At 43.6% G+C, this 26,037-nt stretch overlaps 1 protein-coding gene across 4 annotated transcripts in view; it reads right to left on the reverse strand.

Annotated features, from left to right (window-relative positions):
• Positions 1-26,037, reverse strand: part of fgf14 (fibroblast growth factor 14) — a 231,629-nt gene that overhangs the window by 65,677 nt on the left and 139,915 nt on the right. For all 4 annotated transcript variants that reach the window (XM_010904510.3, XM_010904512.3, XM_020054947.2 and 1 more), the window contains exons 2-3: positions 4,124-4,234; positions 1,527-1,630 (exon numbers count right to left, since the gene is read on the reverse strand). In XM_010904510.3, the coding sequence (XP_010902812.1) occupies positions 1,527-1,630; positions 4,124-4,234 (215 nt within the window). The remainder of the gene's footprint in view (positions 1-1,526; positions 1,631-4,123; positions 4,235-26,037) is intronic.

The following is a 26,037-nucleotide window of genomic DNA, read 5'->3' on the forward strand; positions in this document are numbered from 1 at the left end:
GGGGAGAACGAAAGAGAGATGAAAGAGGAGGTGGAAGAGGAGGGATGAAAGTGTGTTTCTGCCAGTTTTATTATCCAAGAAATTCACACAGCAGAGAACAGAAGGAGAATTGAGTGTGAGCGAGTGCGTGAGTGGTTGGATGGCAAGAGACTGATCACAAACCCCATTAGCACTAAAAAGAGCTGCAAATTGAGCAGAAGAGCTTTCAGAATGCCAGATCGGAACTAGCAGTGTCAAACTGTTCCTTGTGGATTGGACGATCACGATCCCACTGATATCTGTTACCACTAAGGTCATAGATTTTGACATATCTAAGTGGATTCTGACTGAACATATTTAAACATTTCACATCAGGTTCTGTCATTACTTGTTGCTATCAAATGCACATGTTGATGAACAGATTGAGGGAGAATCAAGAAAGGTATAAGGAAAGAGCAATTGGGGAGATGAATGGATAGATGGATAGATGATAGTTAGATGGGGAGGTAGAGAGATTGACTGCAGTTCAATTACCCATGATAACAACTCTTTGTAATGTAGCATCTACAAGGTAATATAAATTGGTTATTAATTCCCAATCCTTAATTCCGGAAACCCAATCAAAGATTCTAGGTCAGTCCTTTCTAATGTAAGTCCCTGTTTTCAGCCGATAGAATGCAGCCTAAATCCCCTTGCCACTATGTGGGATTGGAGGGCACAAGAAAGATTTGAAGCACAGATCCTGATGAATCTAGCAGACAAGGTTAGGGTGTTTTTCATCATGATTGGTATACTGTAGCTAACAAGGAGAAATTAGAAATTAAGTTACTAATGAATGAATGCAGGAGCTGATAGAAGAGCACTGTGGTTTATATCTTTCCATCTCTGGGTTCAAGTGTTTTTTACTATGGCTGTCTGGCTTTAGGATGACTAGTCATCCTACTAGCTAGATTTCAATAAGATCCAGTAAAACCAGTGCCACTTTGAAAAATAATACAATATAAATATGCTTGTACAATGCATAATAACATATTTTTATTCATGTACTGAAAATATAATTTTGATGTGATTTTGGATGTATTTCACTTGATAAATGTAAACCTATGGGCAGAAGTTTGGGATGTCTCCCCTACTCTGCCAAGCAATAAGCTGTGAGATACTCTAGTAAGTAGTTTGACATCAAGACTGCTCAGCTGCAAAGAAATATGAACTCTGATGCTGAAAATTAAGACAAGTTTGACATCTTCTCTATGAATTAAAAGTGGGATAAGACATTGTGTGTGTGCATGTACCATAATGTTGGCATGTGTGCATTTGTGTACATACATTTCTATATGTGTGCATGCTTCCTTTCCTGTGTTAGTTTGAATGTGTATGTCAGTGTGTGTTTATGTAAAATGCATAACATGAATATAACTTAACAAAAATGGTTTGCATGTCTTAGATTGACATAAAGTAAATTACATGTGTTTTGACAGTTTGTTGACTAAATTATTTGCATCACATTTGAATTAGAATTGAATAGTGTAGATTACAGTGTTACTCACTGATGTGTACAGATGGCCCTCCCCATTCATGGCGATGTATAACCCTGTCTTCACGGACTGAATTGCAACAACTCGGAGACCCACAGGAATGAGGTTGAACAAAGCTGGAACACAGAAATATTGAAGGGGTAGAGAGTCAGAGACAGGCAGGCAAACAGGTTGACTTACAATAAAATTATACAAAATTCCCGCCTTGCAGTGAGTACTCTCACGAAAGTTGCAGTTGACTTTCATTACACTTTCTTCACAGGATCCTGTTCAAAAGACATTTGCATTGTGGGCATTATCACTGACTAGAATAGAGACCATTTTGATGACATATTCAGAAATCTATACTCAAATAAGTATAACAGATTAGTAAAACAACTGTTGAAAATGTTTATTTAAAAAACTGCTTTTACATTGGTACCAATAATGGGATAATTTTTTTTGTTCAAATCAATAAATGCATGTAGAAACAGTTTGTGGTATATTCATACCCTAAACTGCTGTTATTTAAGTTATAATGTAACTTTGCTCTCAAATCGAATTACATGGGTGTGTTCCCAGTGATTTTTTTACAGAAAGCACTCACACACCTTACATTTTACTTCATCAGACTATGCATATTAGGAACCACATTTTCAAGTACACCCTGCAATCAAGCCTTTCAAGGCTGATGAAGGCTAAAGCCATCGGGCACACCCTGTCCCTCCTACAGTTTGTCGTTGGCCCACTCATTGTTAACTTGGGGCAGTGCACACTATTGTTTGGTTTGGCAAACCTATGTTCTTATTTATTGTAACCTGGGAGTGGATATGTCATCCAATGGAGCGCTAAACACTTAGCAATGGAGGCTACCATGCCAAGGACATCTCTAAGATATGAGAGCTGATTGGCCAGGCTGACATTGATCTTCACACATTGCAAGAATGCAAGCTGTAATTCTAATATATTTCACATATTTGCACATGCGGCCTCAGACTTGATGGATGTAGAGGGCCTATCAGGCCTAGCCGAAGTCAGCCTTCAAAGTCATGTCTATGTCCTACAAGACCTCGGTCTTTGAGTGATTTTTTTGTCTGCCCCCTCCGTTTGTGCCTGAGGAGCAATATAGATTACATACCCTTTGCATGCATTACGCTCATGGACCATGCCTTCGGTTTCCTGTTATGCACCCACCTCTTTGTCTGCGATACCAAACCAGCTCTGTGTAGGTTGCTGTCCAAGTAGCAGCAGGATTGGCATATGAAGCCAAAAAGCAATGTTTGCCTAACAAGGTGAGAGCAGCATCCTGTTAAAAGGATTGACTTTGCATGGTGGCAAGCTGGGAATCACCTCACACGTTTGTGATGTTTTACTGTCTCAGTATCACAACTCCCAGCCCGGAACATAGTGTGCTGTTGGCTAGGGGATGAAATTGTGGATAGGTTGTCTGCATGTTTTAGTACAAGTTGGTTTCCCTTGGATAAACTGCCATTGGCAACCTATTTCAGCATCATAAATGTTATTCCCCACAGTGACCAACTGAAAGGCAATGTACGTTTACGACTGTAATAACCGTTCCCTGAAGGAGGAAATTAGTTACAACACCCATCACACAACTGATACAGGCTTAAATATATGCTTCTGGGACAGTGAGTTTTGGCTAAAATCTTTGTATTTGTATTTCATTATTTTCAAATCAGCAGTTGTCTGATATAAACAGTCAATGCTGCTGGGAATGTATCTCACTGTCTGTGCCCCAGCTAAAGCATATCATTTCAATAGTTTATTTTGTTGAATAACATAAATATGGACGTGTTATTTGGTCTATTTGTTTATTGATCTAATACATTTTTACTTAACCCATATGACTGCTAACCATCTGTTATTTGACACAGATCAAATTACAGTTTGTTTGCATTTGTGTTAAGTACTAGGGTTGTGTGTACTGTAGGTGGCCTTTGTGCATCTATAAACGAGTGGCTTTTGATCTATTGAAGTGACAGACTCAGCTCCTAGTTTCAGATGCATAGACAATGCTGCACTTTAGTGCCACATACTGAAATCAAATGAACAAGCTAGACCTGGAGCACTAACAATGCGGTGCCAGCTTATAGCTACAGTCTCTTCTTTCAAGCTAGCCCACTGTTTTAGGTCCAGATTCCCTTTCAAACAGAAGAAGCCACCTACAGTACTTTATATGGTTGTCATTTTAATGTCCATGTGTATCAACAACAAAAATACTGAAAGGTATATGGGACTATTCAAGTGAGGACAAATATTAAGACTCTATTCCTGAAAAAAAAAAATTTAGAAATAGTCGGACAGGACCAGGCAGTAAATCAGACCGCTAGGAAAAAAGTAATTAATAATGATGTTATGTTTTACACTGAATTATACTGATAATCTTCCTTGTTGTTTTCCTTAACTTTCAATTGCCTTTCTCACTATTTCAAATCATTCTTCCTCAAGATTGAAATACTACTCAAAAATAGTATTTCAAAACTATGCTGGACCTTGACTTAAATGACTTAAATAAAGTCTTAAATAAAAAAAGGCAAATGTACATTGAAATATGGTCACAGAGAAAAAACAGTGTGGGCAAGCAGTAACACAGGAGACGACATACTTACAGGAGTTACTGCTGTCATCCTTGGTCCCATCAAGAGAGCCATCTGGGTTCATTTGCAAGTAGTATCCCTGCCTGCAAAATAACCTGGTCACTATACCCTTGAGCTGGGGATCTGTAACAGAGAGAAAGGGAAAGATAATGCAACAAAAAAGAGGTTATCAAGGGCATATAAATATATCCCTTTCCATAAAAGAATCAATCATTGCAAACACTGCACCAAATTAATGCCACCAAACGTAAGACTTAAATGTCTAGATCTACATTGTATGTGTATGGATAAAGAAAAAAGGAGACTAAAGTGATTGTTGAAGTCTAAGCTGAAGTGAGACACAGTCATTTGCAAAATGAAATACTTTATAAAATGTATTCATTAAATGCGTTTCTTTGTTTTACATACAGCTCTCAAAACCCCCAACCCATTCTCCTTCGCCAACTTCAACACATAATTGTAGCTACAATTATCTTTCTCGTCAGAACAACTCCCAATGCATTTCATAATTGAGCATCAAGGCAAGCATCTGTGCAGTTTTCAAAATGTCTAAGCTACTGTTTTATAATGGTGGACATCTGAGTGGTGGAATGCTTAAATAACATGTGGAATGTTTTTAACCTAGCTGTGATTTTTGTATCTTGTAACAGCTTCCTCACAGGGGAAACTCTTGTTATAAACTATTAATGGGAAATGTCAATATTCACCAATAACATAAAACCAATGTCACTTTGCAATACTGTATTAGGATTGTCAGTGTTTTAAAATAAAATAAACAGAATGAAAGTCCTAAATCACCTGCAATCACTCTTATTTATATAGAAACACGGAAATAATACCCAAACTAGTGTATTTTTCCTTTTCAGTATATACTGTTCATGCACATTTTTTAAAGAAGACAAATTACACAAATATATTAACGCTATTTATTATCATCCAGGTAGAAGACTGCATTGTGTTTGTGTGTCTGCAGTTTACACCTAAGGTCTGATGCCAACCACATTAGCCTTATTATAGAGACAGCTATCAGGCCAGATTTGACTCTTGTTAGGCCTTGAGGAGATGATGAATCACCTTCACCTGAGCCCTGCTACTGTCCAATGTTCATGTGTGTGTATTTGTGTCAGTGAGTTTGCAATAAGACATCACAAATTCACTTCAAAATATAACTCTGTCAACTGTTAAATATAGTAAGAGCAGAATAAGGGGTTAGGTTGCGGGATAGGGTTAAGTTATTTTTTCTCAGTGGTACATTTCCAGGATTTAGTTTGGTATAAAAACAACAACAGCAAAAAAATGTTAAACTAGCACAAAGCTTTTGCCTACAGTAGGACTGGCATTGAACAAACTACCATTAGAGGTGAAGTCAGCATATTACACCCTCTGCCTTCCCTTTCTCTGCCCCAAACACCCTAACAAGCCTTCTTTCCTGTAACAGTGAACACCATTGCATCAACTGGTGAGTTTTATTCTTCAAATTATTAAGCCACTGAAATTTAAATAGTCTCAAAAAAGTTTGAGGCACAAAACAATGAACGTGTTTTTGATATCTATGTATTTGACGTAATTTATGTCAAACGTAACCTACATTAAAAAGCTTATATAAAGCTGGTTATGTAGAATACAATGACAATTTGACATATTTGGCATATAACATGATGTCTTTTCATTTATGGAAACTATCTCAAATGCTGTCAGTACCGCTTTAATGTTGGTGTTATAGATCAGAGTGGCAAAATGCAAAGTTAATTACTATGAAGTGCTTAGCTATAAAGGTTTTGTAATTTTATTTTACTTCATTCAAACCGTGGCATTGACCCAAACAGCAGATTGTGAATGTGTGTGTAATAGACCTGTGTTACCAACTTATTTGTGGTGTTGATGAAGGATGTTAATGGCTTAGGACAAATAGTTACGATATTGTCAATTACACTATACAATAGTGAAAATTTACCAATAGGATTGAACCCAGTGTGGATCTTCATGTACCATTGCGAGAAAAGTAATGTAATTATAATAAAGTGGCCATTGAGGGAAATTGTGATGTTAGAAGTCAGGCTATGAATGTTTTGACCGTTTTGGCATATTTCTTTAACAGGTATAATAATGGGATAACTCTTTCATTGTAATGATATGTTTAGGAATATACAGTGGGGAAAACAAGTATTTGATACACTGCCGATTTTGCATGTTTTCCCACTTACAAAGCATGTAGAAGTCTGTCATTTTTATCATAGGTACTCATCAACTGTAAGAGACTAAAACAAAAATCCAGAAAATCACATTGTATGATTTTTAAATAATGAATTTGCATTTCCCCCTCCAAGAACTGCCACCTTAACGTGGTGGAGGGGTTTGAGTACCCGAGTGACCCTAGGAGCTATGTTGTCTGGGGCTATATGCCCCTGGTAGGGTCTCCCAAGGCAAACAGGTCTTAGGCGACGGGTCAGACTAAGAGCGGTTCAAACCCCCCTTAATGAAGAACAACATAATGAGTACCGTGACGTCGCCCGGTATGGCGCAGCCGGGGCCCCACCCTGGAGCCAGGCCCGGGGTTGGGGCTCGTATGCGAGCGCCTGGTGGCCGGGCCTTCCCCCATGGGGCCCGGCCGGGCTCAGCCCGAACGGGTGACGTGGGGCCGCCCTCCCGTGGGCTCACCACCCACAGGAGGGACCATAAGGGGCCGGTGCGAAGAGGATCGGGCGGCAGTCGAAGGCAGGGGCCTAGACAACCCGATCTCTGGACACAGAAACTAGCTCTAGGGACGTGGAATGTCACCTCGCTGGCGGGGAAGGAGCCTGAGCTAGTGCGTGAGGTTGAGAGGTTCCGATTAGAGGTAGTCGGGATCACCTCTACGCACGGCTTGGGCTCTGGAACCACACTCCTTGAGAGAGGATGGACTCTTCACCACTCTGGAGTTGCCCATGGTGAGAGGCGGCGGGCTGGTGTGGGTTTGCTTATAGCTCCGCAGCTCTGCCGCCATGTGTTGGAGTTTACCCCGGTGAACGAGAGGGTCGTTTCCCTGCGCCTACGGGTCGGGGATAGGTCTCTCACTGTTGTTTGTGCCTACGGGCCGAACGGCAGTGCAGAGTACCCGACCTTCTTGGAGTCTCTGGGAGGGGTGCTGGAAAGTGCTCCGACTGGGGACTCTATTGTTCTACTGGGGGACTTCAACGCCCACGTGGGCAACGACAGTGACACCTGGAGGGGCGTGATTGGGAGGAACGGCCCCCCTGATCTGAACCCGAGTGGTGTTCAGTTATTGGACTTCTGTGCTAGTCACAGTTTGTCCATAATGAACACCATGTTCAAGCATAAGGGTGTCCATCAGTGCACGTGGCACCAGGACACCCTAGGCCGCAGGTCGATGATCGACTTTGTTGTCGTCTCATCTGACCTGCGGCCGTATGTCTTGGACACTCGGGTGAAGAGAGGGGCGGAGCTGTCAACTGATCACCACCTGGTGGTGAGTTGGATCCGATGGCGGGAGAGAAAGCTGGACAGACTCGGCAGGCCCAAGCGAACTGTAAGGGTCTGCTGGGAACGTCTGGCCGAGTCTCCTGTCAGAGAGATCTTTAACTCCCACCTCCGGCAGAGCTTCGACTGGATCCCGAGGGAGGTTGGAGATATTGAGTCCGAGTGGACCATGTTCTCCACCGCCATTGTCGAAGCGGCCGCTCGGAGCTGTGGCCGTAAGGTCTCCGGTGCCTGTCGAGGCGGCAATCCCCGAACCCGGTGGTGGACACCGGAAGTAAGGGATGCCGTCAAGCTGAAGAAGGAGTCCTATCAGGCCTGGTTGGCTTGTGGGACTCCTGACGCAGCTGACGGGTACCGACAGGCCAAGCGGGCTGCAGCCCGGGTGGTTGTGGAGGCAAAAACTCGGGCCTGGGAGGAGTTCGGTGAGGCCATGGAGAAGGACTATCGGCTGGCCTCGAAGAGATTCTGGCAAACCATCCGGCGCCTCAGGAGAGGGAAACAGTGCCCTACCAACGCTGTTTACAGTAGAGGTGGGCAGCTGTTGACCTCAACTGAGGATGTCGTCGGGCGGTGGAAGGAATACTTCGAGGATCTCCTCAATCCCGCTGTCACTTCTTCCATTGAGGAAGCAGAGGATGAGGGCTCAGAGGTGGACTCGTCCATCACCCGGGCTGAAGTCACTGAGGTGGTCAAGAAACTCCTCGGTGGCAAGGCACCGGGGGTGGATGAGATCCGCCCTGAGTACCTCAAGTCTCTGGATGTTGTGGGGCTGTCTTGGTTGACACGCCTGTGCAACATCGCGTGGCGGTCGGGGACAGTGCCTCTGGGATGGCAGACCGGTGTGGTGGTCCCTCTTTTTAAGAAGGGGGACCGGAGGGTGTGTTCCAACTATAGGGGGATCACACTTCTCAGCCTCCCCGGGAAAGTCTATGCCAGGGTACTGGAGAGGAGAATACGGCCGATAGTAGAACCTCGGATTCAGGAGGAACAGTGTGGTTTTCGTCCGGGCCGTGGAACACTGGACCAGCTCTATACCCTCTACGGGGTGTTGGAGGGTTCATGGGAGTTTGCCCAACCAATCCACATGTGTTTTGTGGATTTGGAGAAGGCATTCGACTGTGTCCCTCGCGGCATCTTGTGGAGGGTGCTTGGGGAATATGGGGTCCTGGGTCCTTTGCTAAGGGCTGTCAGGTCCCTGTACAACCGAAGCAGGAGCTTGGTCCGCATTGCCGGCAGTAAGTCAGACTTGTTCCCAGTGCATGTTGGACTCCGGCAGGGGTGCCCTTTGTCACCGGTTCTGTTCGTAATTTTTATGGACAGAATTTCTAGGCGCAGCCAGGGGCCGGAGGGTGTCAGGTTTGGGGACCACACAATTTCGTCTCTGCTTTTTGCAGATGATGTTGTCGTGTTGGCCCCTTCTAACCAGGACCTTCAGCATGCGCTGGGACGGTTTGCAGCCGAGTGTGAAGCGGTGGGGATGAAAATCAGTACCTCCAAATCCGAGGCCATGGTCCTCAGTCGGAAAAGGGTGGCTTGCCCGCTTCAGGTTGGTGGAGAGTGCCTGCCTCAAGTGGAGGAGTTTAAGTATCTAGGGGTCTTGTTCACGAGTGAGGGAAGGATGGAACGGGAGATTGACAGACGGATCGGTGCAGCTTCTGCAGTAATGCAGTCGATGTATCGGTCTGTCGTGGTGAAGAAAGAGCTGAGCCGCAAGGCGAAGCTCTCGATTTACCAGTCAATCTACGTTCCTACTCTCACCTATGGTCATGAGCTTTGGGTCATGACCGAAAGGACAAGATCCCGGATACAGGCGGCCGAAATGAGCTTTCTCCGCAGGGTGGCCGGGCGATCCCTTAGAGATAGGGTGAGAAGCTCGGTCACCCGGGAGGAGCTCAGAGTAGAGCCGCTGCTCCTCCACATCGAGAGGGGTCAGCTGAGGTGGCTTGGGCATCTTTTTCGGATGCCTCCGGAACGCCTTCCTGGGAAGGTGTTCCGGTCCCGTCCCACCGGGAGGAGACCCCGGGGAAGACCTAGGACTCGCTGGAGGGACTATGTCTCCCGGCTGGGCTGGGAACGCCTCGGTGTCCCCCCGGAAGAGCTAGAGGAAGTGTCTGGGGAGAGGGAAGTCTGGGCATCCCTGCTTAGACTGCTGCCCCCGCGACCCGGCCCCGGATAAGCGGAAGAAGATGACATGACAATTTGCATTTCATTGCATGACATAAGTATTTGAAACATCAGAAAAGCAGAACTTAATATTTGGTACAGAAACCATAGTTTTCAATTACAGAGATCATAGGTTTCCTGTAGTGCTTGACCAGGTTTCCACACACTGCAGCAGGGATTTTGGCCCACTCCTCCATACAGGCCTTTTCCAGATCCTTCAGGTTTCGGGCTGTCGCTGGGCAATATGGACTTTCAGCTCCCTCCAAAGATTTTCTATTGGGTTCAAGTCTGGAGACTGGCTAGGCCACTCCAGGACCTTGATATGCTTCTTACGAAACCACTCCTTAGTTGCCCTGGTTGTGTGTTTTGGGTCATTGTCATGCTGGAAGACCCAGCCATGACCCATCTTCAATTCTCTTACTTATGGAAGGAGGTTGTTGGCCAAGATCTCGCAATACATGGCCCCATCCATCCTCCCCTCAATACAGAGCAGTCGTCCTGTCCCCTTTGCAGAAAAGCATCCCCAAAGAATGATGTTTCCACCTCCATGCTTCACGGTTGGGATGGTGTTCTTGGGGTTGTACTCATCCTTCTTCTTCCTCCAAACACGGCAAGTGGAGTTTAGACCATAAAGCTCTATTTTTGTCTCATCAGACCATATGACCTTCTCCCATTCCTCCTCTGGATCATCCAGATGGTCCTTGGCAAACTTCAGACGGGCCTGGACATGCGTTGGATTGAGCAGGGGGACCTTGCGTGCGCTGCAAGATTTTAATCCATGACGGCGTAGTGTGTTACTAATGGTTTTCTTTGAGACTGTGGTCTCAGCTCTCTTCAGGTCATTGACCAGGTCCTGCCGTGTAGTTCCGGGCTGATCCCTCACCTTCATCATGATCATTGATGCCCCACGAAGTGAGATCTTGCATGGAGCCCCAGACCCAGGGAGATTGACGTCATCTTGAACTTCTTCATTTTCTAATAATTGCGCCAACAGTAGTTGCCTTCACACCAAGCTGCTTGCCTATTGTCCTGTAGCCCATCCCAGCCTTGTGCAGGTCTACAATTTTATCCCTGATGTCCTTACACAGCTCTCTGGTCTTGGCCATTGTGGAGAGGTTGGAGTCTGTTTGATTGATACAGGTAACGAGTTCAAACTGGTCCAGTTAATACAGGTAATGATTGGAGAACAGGAGGGCTTCTTAAAGAAAAACTAACAGGTCTGTGAGAGACGGAATTCTTACTGGTTGGTAGGTGATCAAATACTTATGTTATGCAATAAAATGCAAATTCATTATAAAAAAAATCATACAATGTGATTTTCTGGATTTTTGTTTTAGATTCTGTCTCTCACAGTTTAAATGTACCTATGATAAAAATTACAGACCTCTAGATGCTTTGCAAGTAGGAAAACCTGCAAAATCGGCAGTGTATCAAATACTTGTTCTCCCAACTGTAACTAAATATTTACATACATCATAGATATGTTATTGAAAGATTTAAACCAGTAATCCACTCTCAGATACACAAATTATTAAACTTACGAATTGGGTGTTTTATTAGTGGGTAGAATAAAAAAATCTGTGTAATTTAGCTTCAAGTGGTTATTTTATAACAGCCAAAAAAGTAAAAAGATACATTTTTGATGTACTTCCACTGAACCACCTTCGAAAAAAGACTGCTCTTGTCTTTAAAAATATTTTAAGCATTTAGCATTCTTGATGTTAAATATCCTTGGTAGAGAACATATTTTAAAGAGAATAGGCAACCATCTATTATTTTGATTATCTTAATCAAGATTTATGTGTTAATTGCATTATGAACACGAATAAGCCTCTTTATGAACTGTAATGTTTATTGATTAGAAACCTGTTAAACTGCTATCCAAAATCCAGTGTAATCAATGGACTGTGATAGACATGGCCCAGAATTGCATTAGACTATTTACCTAAGCCAATGATAGGCAAAGACTTTGGTCAGGAAATCGTATTTCTAGACATAATTGTGGCCACAACAGAAGGCGCCAAGCCTCAAACTATCTAATCTATGGCACAGAGACAGATAACTCCAAGGGGAAGTTGCTTGTGTCTCTTTTGTCCTTCCATCTTGAGCAGAACGGTAACAAGTGTTCAGGAGATTAGGATGTCTGTTTATTTTGACCTACAACTATAGTTGTCATGAAAGCATAGCATTTTATTCTATCATGTTTGTGTGAAGACTTGATTGCTCATATTTATCTTGAGCAGAAGACATTCAATTTGAGGAATTGTGGAGGGGGCTATAAAAAGGTAAACGTGACAGTGTGACTTTAGAACAACCCATGGCAGTTTGCTTTTTGACTTGTTCTCTGTGCGTTGAATAAAATTAAGATAATCAATGGCTAACCAGTCACTTGACAGTTTTCTTCACACTATCTATTTCCTTGTCTTTTGTCCTGAAAAGTGGACTTTTCTACACTTGCTTTAGATTTTTTGTTTTTTAACAACATCCAAAATCATAGCACTATCGTAACCTGTTCGGATTAAGACTTACGTCTAACGATCAACCACCAAATGTGTTTAATAGCTATCCCAAAACCTGGAACCATGCCGAACAAAGCAGTCAAAAATAGTATAGTTTTTTTCCATAATGTGTACATTTTCAATGTAAAACACAACTGTCATGTTTTCACGGTTTATTCTCCACTTGTTGAGTTTTTACACGTTCTACAATTCAATTAACCAAAAAAAGAAAACCTTAAACATGAATGTAAAAATGCCTGTCTCTGTTCCGTCATACCCAATTCGTTGTTTGACAGACACCGGATCACAGAGATACCTCAGCAACAGAAAAAATAGATTGTACCATGTTTATCTTTCAACATACCAACATTTGTCTTTCTGAATTTAAATGCTCCATAGACCTTAAATTGCTAGCACAACACTAGGATAACTCTGAACAGTACACATACATAGAGAGAAATAAGTGAGAACTCAGGCAAACACACTGACACTTCAAAAGCTGATAAGAAGAGAAAGGTGGGAATCACACTGGACAGGACTCAGCAATTAAAATATTCATCCTCCCTCTCGTTCTCCCTCTCTTTTTCTCATCTTCTGGTTCTCCTTTTCTCCTCTTACCAGCTCTCCCTCTCTGTTTCCCTCCCTCTCTCTCCAGGGAAAGTAGACGACTTTTCTGTCAGCAGTTTACAGCCTTCTCCTCAGTTTCAAGGAGAGTGTACTGGGGGAGCTTGAGCAGAGTATAAGTGAGGTGGAGGCTATGTTGGTGAAGCAAGGTAAGGTGGCACCGCAATCTAGCCGAATTGTGAAGGGACCTGGGCGCGTTCTTTCAGAGAAAAACTAAAGGAGCACTTGTAAGAGCTAGGTTTCAATGTTGACAGAGATTGATGCTCCCAGCTCCTGCATTGGATGAGTAAAACAGTGAGAACACAAAGCAAATGTATTGTCTACATATGGCAGATGGCCAGGTATAACTTTGGTGTTGGAGATGACGGAGCTGTGGAAATTTACTAAAATGTTGTACAGGATTCTGAATATAGCAATAGGTGTTGCTTACTGGTCTTACCGGTCACAAAACTCCCTCTGTTTCATGAAATGTTTGTTCCCTTGACTGTTCGCACTCTTTCTGCTGATCTTGGCCAGATAACCCCTGGCAGTTCCCCGGGGGTTGACGAACTGCCAGTTTAAACAATCCCAAGTCTCTTACAGATGGAGTCTGCTGATCATCAACAACTTGGCAGCTTTCTCCCTATGGTATTTATTTGTCCTTAATCCTCCCAGCGGGCTGCTTGGCAGTTCGGCACACTAAGCTGGTTAGCTTTTTCTGGTCAGGCCATCACTAGCTGAAGGCAGCGGTGCTTGCTTTCGTTGGTCCATTCCTGGCGCACCACTTTCCCATTTTTCCAAAGGCTACTTCACTGCACAGATGGTGGCTGGAGGAAGCTGGCGTGCCCTCTGCTGATGAGGGCTGGTGGTATCAGGCCAGAACAGCAGCATTTCTTCCTGAGAGCAGAGAGTCTGAGCATGGCAGGGGTCTCAGTCTTTAACATTGCCATTTTTGAAGGTCTGGCAGCTGCTTAGGTCTCAGGCTAAGGCTGCTGGAGAGGATCAAGGGGAGATGCCATAAGAGACGGGAAGGAGGTGCTCAGCACAAGGGGCCACCACAGTTTCCATCGCTGCAAAGAACGGGGACTGGCAAGGAAATAGGGATACTGTCTGTAAATGATCTGAGCCTGGTGGAGTTTGCAGAGATTGGGTGTGGGATGGGGTTGGGTAAGGAGCTATACCCCCTCTGTAAGGAGCTATACCACCTAGCGGAGGTTAGAGGCAGGAAGGCCAGGGGTCAAAGTATGGCTGGGTACAGGTGGAGAGAGCTCTATAAACTCTCACTTCTTAAAGGTCAGTGAAGGTTATTAGATCCCTGGCCACAAATGGCTGGTTGGCCGAGTCAGCTGGCCAGGAACAATGAATCTGGTGTGAATATTTAAATATTACTCCTGTAGAAATGTTTCAGGAGGTTTAAAGGGTTATTGGTGCTGTCCGTGTCTCCTCCATTCTCCCTATTTCTCTGGGACACTAACATGGAAGCAGCTTGGGATTGCAAATCTTCATTTATGGAGAGTTTTTAGGCCAGCACACTTGCGTGCGCACACACATACACACACACACACAGACAAACACACACAAACTTTCAAACACACACACTTTCACATACATTTTTAATGATTGCACAATCCCCTTGAGTGAGAACAAGCAGGCCGACTCACTAAGACGGCCTCCTCCGATCAATTAAAGACTTTGATCAGCAGCTTTTAAAACTGCAATTGATTTATAAGTCAGTTCAGCAGGGGCCAATCTGTAATAATTAAAATGGAGACGGAGCTGGGAGCTCCCCGCCCTGGTGCACATGTGTATGTGCTCAAGTGCGCATGTGTTCTTGGATTTGTCTAATTCATGTGCATTTATACCTGCACGTGTGTAAGTGTTTGTGTGTGTGAAGGATATACCACTGCTTAGCGTATTCCTCCCCCTATTTTCCAATTGCCCTGCACAGGGCTTGAACCAGTGTCCCTCTCTATCGCAGCACAAGTAAACACCCTTCTGTAGAAGCCGGCTGATGAGTGGCACAAATGTGGACACTTACCGTTGTTAAATATCACAAGCACACATGAATGTTTCTCCAAAATGTCTTATGAATTTTTCCAGTCACCCCACTTTGGGATATATAACAAAGATATCTTCTGTAACCCAGGCACTTAGTCCCCCACTGGACCCAAAGTGTTCACGGTTTGGCAATAGCACAAATAAATACTTTTTCCAGGCTATTGAGAATAGTAGTAGATTTTGCTATAGTTTAAGAAAGCCTAGTTAATGCATTGGGCCACCAGAATCTCCGCTCATCAAGTCAAATGCATTTGGGAAACAGATAAAACTCAGATTTGCCCAGCAAAACCACAAAAGAGATGCAGATAGAGAAACTACATAGAGAACAATGCAAAAATTGACATACTGGTTACCCATACATTTGTATGGTCATATTTTGGATGAAGTATCCCTTAGTATCTCTTAACATGTTCCACTAAATTCAAGATAGAAACCACAAGCCATTCTTTTTCATAATAGCGAAATCATGGCTTGTATCAGTGTAGTCTCAAGAACTGTACTGCTATTTAAAATGCAAGCCTATGTATGTCCTCAGACCAAAAAAGGCATACATTATTCAAGATCACCAAATGGAGGCAGGCCTGCACATGGACTGCTACGTGTGTAGCAGTCAAATGTTAAGTTAATGTCCTCTCTCACATATACAGCTCCGGAAAAAATTAAGAGGCCACTGCACCTTTTTCTTTTTGACTTTTTTGGTAAGGAAAGAAAAAGGTGCAGTGGGCTCTTAATTTTTTCATGAGCTGTATGTACAGACAAAGATGTGGGCATTACTTGCACAAACGTACTGGGAACAACACATATTCTCAGACTTAAGGTACCTAGAGTTCCTTCATTGTCATTTAATGCAAAGAAATATGAAATAATTCTACACCGAACAAATTAAACTGATACATTGTCAATGTTTTCTCTGTTACTACAAAATGTATACTGAAACAATATTTTATATTGTGTCACACATTCTTTGTTCACATACTGGCTTATAAAAGACCTGCAGGTGGGTGGTAACGTAGATACGCGAGTGTGAAACAGCTGTCATGTATCTTGAGAATGACACTGCATTTTCTCTCTCGACTGACTGACAGGCGAGGGGCAGATAAGAAAGAGGTTCCTGCACTGTGAAACTCCCTGGGTGCTTTTTCCAAACCACATCCTATGCAGTAGGAGTTGTCCTCTTTCTAACCCCATCTCTGTCTTTGCACTTTCTCCACACCATTTTTCTTCCTCCCACTCTCAATCCCCCCTTCTCTCACTCTCTGTCTTCTCTTCCTCTCTATTACCATCTATATTCATTATATTATACTCAGAATTTTAATGGAAGTAATTTCTTTGTACTGTACTTGTATGTTAATCATACCAATGTAATTGGCAAGCACCTCCTGTTTTAATAGGCCACAATTGGTTGTCACTCCTGTGTCTTTTAAACCAACTGTTCAGCTGAAAAGAGTTTTCAGATGGATGATCATGTGACCGGAGTGGCTCGTAAATGTTTTGTATGATGCAATGTTGTATGTTTTGTGTGTAGACCCCAGGAAGCGCAGCTTGGTTGAGTAAAATTCCAGTGCTTGTCTTCATGGCCTCACTGACTTCATGCTGGCCTATAAAGACCACAAGGGAAGGTAATCTGCTATCTTCAAGCAGCTTTCAACTCTGCCAAGACAGACAGTAACAGAGATAACCTCTGAACCCTCTGCCATCATCTATCTTTTCAACCCTGTAAACTTGAATATTCCAGTAGACAAAGACTAACACCATCAAATTAAACTTTGTGAAACAACCCCATCTCCTGAGCCCCCAGAGCAAGGCACCCCTTCCCTCCCTAAGTCACTTCCTCAGCTTTTCTGTCACCAGAAATTGAAGGGCAGAATTCAAGGCCACCACTTGCTTCCTTGAGCCTTTTCTTACGTCCTACTCAAAATGCTCATCTGGTACCAGAGACTGGTTGGTGATTAACATCCTCTGGAACCATATACGGCGGGGATAGAGTTTCAAACACAGCATAAGCTTAAAAACATGTTTCCTTCCTCTATACCTCCTGATTCCCCTTTCATAATAGTTGTCATTTAACACTAATATAATAACCTGCTTGCTTATGTTTGGCAACACCCAGACAGACTGTGAACCGGAGAGGTGAGATCAATCTTTGGATTTTTCTGGAACAGCAAAGGGGCTTTTTCCAGTTTCACCCTTTTACTGAAGAAATCCAAACTTGGCCAGGTAATCCTATTCACCTTGGCCTGTTTCCAATTTCCCCTTTTTATCAAAAGCTCCAGAAAGTTGTTGGAAATCAGCATCAATCACATACATTACCTAATTGGTTTAATTCTGCTTCCTACCCTAGCCCAGAGCTAGTTAAAGAAATGACTTACTAATGGTTGCTGATTCAGGATCTCCTAGCATCCTCCTCCATTTAGATATCAGTAATGTTTTTGACAATGGAGACCACAACATCCTCTCTTTAGAGTAAACACTGATGTCTATAAAACAGCTTTGAGCTGCTTCTACAAATACCTGTCAAATAGAAAGTAATACATAACTACTGGAGTGTCCAGATCAGAGTCATCGCCAGAGTTATATGTGGCATCCAACTCCTGTTTACATTAATACTGAAGGGGACAACATTTCTGCCCTAGCAAAACTTATCAGCTGCTAATCCGCCAGCAGTTGCAGTGATCATTGCCTCGCAGTACGGCAACATCATTGCAGGCAGGAGTTTGAATCCAGGTCGGAATATTCAGACAGTGCCTAGGGGTCATGCAGAGGGCCGTGCAAATTGTATGGGTGGAATGTCAATCTGTAACTAATCGTTGGTTTGAATATAAAACTAGTGCATTATTCCTGGTTTAGGAAGCAGTGTGTTAAGACACAAAATGGCAACATTTACATTGGTGGACAAGTTTTCTTCGACTTCCCCAGACTGCTTGGGAGTTTGTGCAGTAGAGCCAAGGCCAAAATCACAAATCGGACATTAAGAAATTGTGAGGAGAAAAATAATATAACATTTCCATGTTATTTTGTAATGAAAAGCCCAATAGAAATGTTACATATTATTAAGAGTTGTAGTAAACATATGACAATCTTCCTTCTGCAGAGTAGACATTTTAGTTTTCTTAAAGACAGGGGACCATAACAAAACCAACTTCCTGGGATGTCCTAATGAAGGTAACTCTACGCTAACACTCACTGTACATGTCTCTGTCTCACTATGTGTAAAAAGCCTTTACACACATCCAAGTTTTTTCTCCTGAGAATGTGGGCTGCCATTTACTGTAAGGATTTCCCTGAGGTAAATTGAACTGTCACTGTAGACGTGTGATGTTTTTTTCTGTCCTCACCCTCTCTTCCTCCCTCAGAAACAGTTACTGTCAGGATGGTGGAGACAGGTGCTCAGCAGCACACAGACACATACACACACAGACACATACACACACATGCACACACAAACACGCGCATGACAGATGCACACCTCTTCCCCAGCCAAGCCCAGATTGACCCACTTTGAATTTTTCTGGAACAGCAAAGGGGCTTTTTCCTTTTCGCATCGAAAAAAAAAAATCCCATTCACCATCATATTGTCTGGAAGCATACTGGAAACCCAGTCCCAGATCTGTTAGTGTGTCCATGTATGCAATGAACAGGAGTTGACATGATATCACCAACAGATCAGAAGGATAATAGAAAGCCGCTTATCCAACTGTTTATCTAAGGACTTAGTATGTCAACAATTAATGTTCTGATATGGACATTATGTAAACAATATGGAAGGATCTCACCTCTGTACCAATTCATTTTTTAGGTGGTGTAGACTGAGACCATTTGTTGTTGATTAAGGGGATGAACATAATACAAGAATAACGGTGGAGTTTTGTTGTGTTTTCGGTGTATAGTGCAGGGTGTTTTTTTACTGTCTTGGGGGAAGAAATTTAATTAATCCAGGAATAATTGTGTTTAATTGGAAAATGCAATTTTGTTGACAAATGTTCCTTTGTAAAAATTCTTGCCATAAACACAGCTCTTCGTCTACGTACTAATATAGCAAATCCAGTATGTTATAATCTAGTGTGTGCCATCTATGAAAATTCTGTGTTGAAAGAAATATATTAAAGATCCACATTTTTACAGTACATGTGTAATTTGTTGAGAACTAATTGACGTAATGGCGGTCAGTGGTAACCAAAATCACACACCGAGTGAGGGCTGGATTCAAACTCACACCAGAAAATCGAAGTAAATAACTGAAATCACAGGCTGTTGCAACTTACATTATGGCAACTTACAATGTGCCGGCGATTGTCCTGCACCATGAGTAACCCAGAGCCCGCTCCGGTACCTAACAGCAGTCGGGGTACCGTTGGCTAGCGTTGGGTCTGTGTTACCCTCCAAGGACATACCTCCCCAGACTATCACTGACCCACCGCCAAACCGGTCATGCTGGATGATGTAGGAGGCTTCTCCCGAGACTCTTTCACATCTGTCACATGTGCTCAGTGTGAACCTGCTCTCATCTGGGAAGAGAATGGGGCATCAAAGGCACACCTGCCAATTCTGGTGTTCTCTGGCGAATGCCAATCGAGCTGCATGGTGCTGGGCTGTGAGCACAGGTCCCACTAGAGGACGTCGGGCTCTCATGCCACCCCCATGGAGTCTGTTTCTGACAGCTTGGTCAGAAACATTCACACCAGTAACCAGTTGGAGGTCATTTTGTAGGCTCTGTCAGTGCTCCTCCTATTCCTCCTCGCACAAATGAGCAGTGTGATGGCATGGGCATGCATGGCTTCCAACATCACATCATTTGTTGATGATGTGACAGAAGACCGAAGCAGCCAGATTAATTCAAAAATATATAGGGATATATTGTCTGCTCAGATTCAGCCAAATTCAGCGAAGTTGATTGGACGGCGCTTAACCTTACCAATGGTCAATGACCAAAAAACACACTGCCATACCAACCCAGTCAAATAGGTGGAATATTCTGCAATGGCCAAGTCAATCACCTGATCTCAACCCAATCGAGCATGCATTTGATTTGCTGAAGACAAAACTTAAGGCAAAAAGAACCACAAACAGACAACAACTGAAGACAGCTGCAGTAAATGCAATACATCATTAAGGAGGAACCTCAGCGTTTGTGATGTCCATGCATTCTAGAATTTAAGCAGTCATTGCCTGCAAAGGATTCTCGACAAAGTATTTAAAAAATGAACATTTACTATTGTATACATTTGTTCAATTACATCTGAGCCCCTGAGAGCCACGTTTCATATGATATTTTTGTTCAACCCCATGCATTAAAGCTGAAAGTCTGCACTCCAATTGCAACTTGGTTGTTTTCATTTCAAAGTGGCATACAGAGACAAAATTATGAAAACGGTGTCAGTGTCCTAATATTTCTAGACCTAACTGTATATACACTGATCAGCCATAACATTATGACCACTGACAGGTGAAGTAAATAACACTGAAGGATCTGAGCAATGTTTACAAGGGCCAAATCGTGATGGCTAGACAACAGGGTCAGAGCATCTCCAAAACTGCAGCCCTTGTGGGGTGTTCCCAGTCTGCAGTGGTGAGTATCTACCAAAAGTAGTCCAAGGAAGGAAAAGCGGTGAACCAGGTCATGGGCGGCATCGCAATTTGTTGCATATTGGGCTGCGTTGCTGAAGACAAGTCAGTTTGCCCATGCTGACCCCTGTCCACTGCCGAAAGTGCCCTGCATTGCAAAGTGGGCAGCAAAGAGTGAGTTGCACAATGGGCACATGAGCATCAGAACTGGACCATGGAGCAATGCAAGACGGAAGATGGATGGCCAGGTGTGTCGCTTACCTGGAGAACACATGGGACCAGGATGCACTATGAGAAAGAGGCAAGCTGGCAGAGTCAGTGTGATGCTTTGGGCAATGTTCTGCTGGGAATCCTTGGATCCTGCCATTCATATCGATGTTACTTTGACAGATACCATCTATCTAAGCATTGTTGCAGACCATGTGCGCCCTTTCATGGCAAAAGTATTCCCTGATGGCATTGGCTTCTTTCAGCAGGATAATGCGCCCTGCCACAAAGCAAAAATGGTTCAGGAATGGTTTGAGGAACCCAACAATGAGTTCAAGGTGTTGACTTGGCCCCCAAATTGCCCAGATCTCAATCCAATCGAATCTGTGGGATTTGCAGGACAAACAGGTCTGATCCATGGAGGTCCCACCTTGCTAGATACAACAGCACACCTTTAGAGGTCTAGTGGAGTCCATGCATCGACGGTCAGGGCTGTTTTGTGGCAAAAGGGGGACCTAAACAATATTAGGCAGGTGGTCATAATGTTATGGCTGTTGACAGCTTTTTATGTGTGATGGTTGATGAAAACTATTTTGTGTTAATGTATTCTGTAAGAGTTTTATAGTTTTTTGGGTATTAATTGAGTATAATGGGCATAACATTTCAAAGTTTCATTAGATTGTATGCATTATTAATACAGTTTACAGAGACATTGAGATGTTCTTTTCTCTGGGCAAATGTTAGTACAATGAAGATGCAAAGGCAGATGTGCTCTTATTGTCTGCATAACTTTTTGGAATGTGTATGATCTTTTATAACTAGTTGTTGATCATTTATATTGCATAGAAATGGTTCAAGTTTGAGGTGAGATCCTACTATCTAATAGTTCAGCTATTTAATACCCTTTAATGTAGACTTGTTGAGTACCAATCTCCTATTTATCTCCTGCATAGAAACAGATATACCTTATATGTTAGACTTCTGGCCTTCTTTAGACTAGTTCAGTATCTGTAGCATCATCAATTGTGGTTTTTATTAAAAGCTCAAAATTACCAGAAACAAATACATTTCTTCTGAAACTCGTCAGTCTATACCTGGTCTGAGAAATAAAGGCTATCCCAGGAGAAATTGCCAAGAAACTGAAGATCTCGCACAACGCTTTGAACTACTCCCTTCGCAGAACAGTGGCTTTAACCAGAATAGAAAGTGGAGTGGGAGGCCCTGCTGCACAACTGTGCAAGAGGACAAATACATTAGTGTCTAGTTTGAAAAAGAGACACCTCACAGGTCTTCAACTGGTAGCTTCATAAAATAGTACCAGCAAAAAAACAGTCTCAACATCAACAGTGAAAAGGCGATCAATAAAAAGCCTGGTCAATAAAAAGACAGCCTGGTCAATAAAAAGAAAAGATTAAGATGGGCAAAAGAACACAAACACTGAACAGTGGTTAGAAGAAGTGTTAAGGACAGACAAATCTTTGAGCAAAGGTTTGAGGTGTTCGGATTACAAAGAAGAACATTTGTGAAACGCAGACCAAATTAAAAGATGCTGGAGGAGTGCTTAACGCCATCTGTGAAGAATGGTGGAGGCAATGTGAACAGTACTGACTTGCATTTGCAAGGCTTTGGATATCTTTTTTATATATATATATTTTCCATCTTTATAAAATTCCATTACCTTGTTACGCAGGTCTTTTGACAGTTTTTTTCTGCTCCCCATGGCTCAGTATCTAGCCTGCTCAGTTCATCCACGTGAGAGCTAACAAACTCATTGACTATTTATACACAGACACTAATTGCAATTTAAAAAGCCACAGGTGAGGGAAATTCACTTTAACTGTTATTTTCACCTCTGTAACAAAGCCAAACATTCAAGGGCATGTAAACTTTTGATCAGGGCCATTTGGGTGATTTCTGTTGTCAGTATGATTTAAAAAGGAGCCAAACAACTGCAGTGGATATGAAAAGTCTACACACACCTGATAAAATGCCAGGTTCTTGTGATGTAAAAGAATGAGACAAAGATAAATCATAAAACTTAAAACTTTTTCCACCTTTATGTGACCTATAACGTGAACAATTCAATTGAAAAACAAACTGAAATCTTTGAGGGAAAAAAAATTAAAAATAAAATAAAAACAATAACCTGGTTGCATAAGTTTGCACACCCTCTTATAACTGGGGATGTGGCTGTGTTCAGAATTAACCAATCACATTCAAACTCATGTTAAGTGACTCTGATTAATCACAAATAAAGTTAAGCTGTTCTAGTAGGATTTTCCTTCCAGCTGAAGTTTGCAAAAACAAACATCAAACAAACAAAGTCCCCTAAAAGCATGTGGGAAAATGTGTTATGGTCTGATGAAACAAAGGTTGAACTTTTTGGCCATAATTCCAAAAGGTATGTTTGGCGCAAAAACACCACTGCACATCTCCCAAATTGCAACATACCCACAGTGAAGCATGGTGGTGGCAGCATAATGCTTTGGGGCTGTTTTTCTTCAGCTGGAACTAGGGTTCCAAATACCAGCCAATTTTGGTACAAAACCTTCAGGCATCCGTTAGAAAGATTAAGATGAAGAGGAAGTTCACCTTTCAGCACGACAACGACCCAAAGCGACAACGACTCATACAAATGCTGATCTGAACATTGAAGCGACACATATTCAACAAGTTCAACATAAAACCTGTTTAGTATTTTCATACAATGAAAATAATGTATTCCCCTGGAAACCCTGCAGTCAGCAGTAGGTTGAAACACAGTCTCATATCAATCCTGTTGTCATGACTTTCAACGATAGGTGATTAGATGTATATTTTGTATAACAAGTAGCAGTCGGAAACTGGTTTGTTTGTTTTTCCTTTTAAGATGTAAGTATTTTAAAAGTTTTAACTATTTTAACTATTTTAGGAGGTGGCCTACAGTAAGTTGATAGAGATTTACTACTTACATTGATGAAGAAGACTTGCCTTTAGACATGAAGTCACATATAGCAATGTTATATCCATTTCACCTTCACAATGATTGTGAATACCTCCACTAGGCCAATGGATGCATGTATACTAATATTACTAAACTACTAAGAAATAGCATTACCTGTTGCATCCCATGTAATATATGATTAATATATGATGTGTTATTTAATAGCTGGTTTTGACACCTGCATAAGAAAACACACAAAACATCCCACGAAAAGGCTAACCGTTGCTGTACTGCACAGCTTACTTTAAAACAGTATTTTGATGTTATATAACATTGTCTAATATTTGAAATATTATTGTCATATTAATTGGGGACACAATTGGTGCCTGGTTTTCTGGTAGAATATAGAAAATATACGTAGTAGTAGGGATTAATGTGTTGATATCGTGTGTGCTTTTGCCTGTGTATATTTTTTTGCATTGACTCTGTATGGAATTAGCATTGTAGTTATATATAAATATTTTGTTTAAAGTAAGCTGACACTAAGGACTGCATTGCATTGCATCATCTTCCGCTTATCCGGGGCCGGGTCGCGGGGGCAGCAGTCTAAGCAGGGATGCCCAGACTTCCCTCTCCCCAGACACTTCCTCCAGCTCTTCCGGGGGGACACCGAGGCGTTCCCAGGCCAGCCGGGAGACATAGTCCCTCCAGCGTGTCCTAGGTCTTCCCCGGGGTCTCTTCCCAGTGGGACGGGACCGGAACACCTTCCCAGGAAGGCGTTCCGGAGGCATCCGAAACAGATGCCCAAGCCACCTCAGCTGACCCCTCTCGATGTGGAGGAGCAGCGGCTCTACTCTGAGCTCCTCCCGGGTGACCGAGCTTCTCACCCTATCTCTAAGGGATCGCCCAGCCACCCTGCGGAGAAAGCTCATTTCGGCCGCCTGTATCCGGGATCTTGTCCTTTCGGTCATGACCCAAAACTCATGACCATAGGTGAGAGTAGGAACGTAGATTGACCGGTAAATCGAGAGCTTCGCCTTGCGGCTCAGCTCTTTCTTCACCACGACAGACCGATACATCGACCGCATTACTGCAGAAGCTGCACCGATCCGTCTGTCAATCTCCCGTTCCATCCTTCCCTCACTCGTGAACAGGACCCCTAGATACTTAAACTCCTCCACTTGAGGCAGGCACTCTCCACCAACCTGAAGTGGGCAAGCCACCCTTTTCCGACTGAGGACCATGGCCTCGGATTTGGAGGTACTGATTTTCATCCCCACCGCTTCACACTCGGCTGCAAACCGTCCAAGTGCATGCTGAAGGTCCTGGCTTGAAGGGGCCAACACGACAACATCATCCGCAAAGAGCAGAGACGAAATCGTGTGGTCCCCAAACCTGACACCCTCCGGCCCCTGGCTGCGCCTAGAAATTCTGTCCATAAAAATTACGAACAGAACCGGTGACAAAGGGCAGCCCTGCCGGAGTCCAACATGCACAGGGAACAAGTCTGACTTACTGCCGGCAATGCGGACCAAGCTCCTGCTTCGGTCGTACAGGGACCTGACAGCCCTTAGCAAAGGACCCAGGACCCCATATTCCCGAAGCACTCTCCACAGGATGCCGCGAGGGACACAGTCGAATGCCTTCTCCAAATCCACAAAACACATGTGGACTGGTTGGGCAAACTCCCATGAACCCTCCACCACCCTGTAGAGGGTATAGAGCTGGTCCAGTGTTCCACGGCCTGGACGAAAACCACACTGTTCCTCCTGAATCCGAGGTTCTACTATCGGCCGTATTCTCCTCTCCAGAACCCTGGCATAGACTTTCCCGGGGAGGCTGAGAAGTGTGATCCCCCTATAGTTGGAACACACCCTCCGGTCCCCCTTCTTAAAAAGAGGGACCACCACCCCGGTCTGCCATCCCAGAGGCACTGTCCCCGACTGCCACGCGATGTTGCACAGGCGTGTCAGCCAAGACAGCCCCACAACATCCAGAGACTTGAGGTACTCAGGGCGGATCTCATCCACCCCCGGTGCCTTGCCACCGAGGAGTTTCTTAACCACCTCGGTGACTTCAGCCCGGGTGATGGACGAGTCCACCTCTGAGCCCTCATCCTCTGCTTCCTCAATGGAAGACGTGACGGCGGGATTGAGGAGATCCTCGAAGTACTCCTTCCACCGCCCGACGACATCCCAAGTTGAGGTCAACAGCTGCCCACCTCTACTGTAAACAGCATTGGTAGGGCACTGTTTCCCTCTCCTGAGGCGCCGGATGGTTTGCCAGAATCTCTTCGAGGCCAGCCGATAGTCCTTCTCCATGGCCTCACCGAACTCCTCCCAGGCCCGAGTTTTTGCCTCCACAACCACCCGGGCTGCAGTCCGCTTGGCCTGTCGGTACCCGTCAGCTGCCTCTGGAGTCCCACAAGCCAACCA

Source organism: Esox lucius, chromosome 16, assembly GCF_011004845.1.
Source record: "Esox lucius isolate fEsoLuc1 chromosome 16, fEsoLuc1.pri, whole genome shotgun sequence".
Lineage (NCBI taxonomy): Eukaryota > Metazoa > Chordata > Actinopteri > Esociformes > Esocidae > Esox > Esox lucius.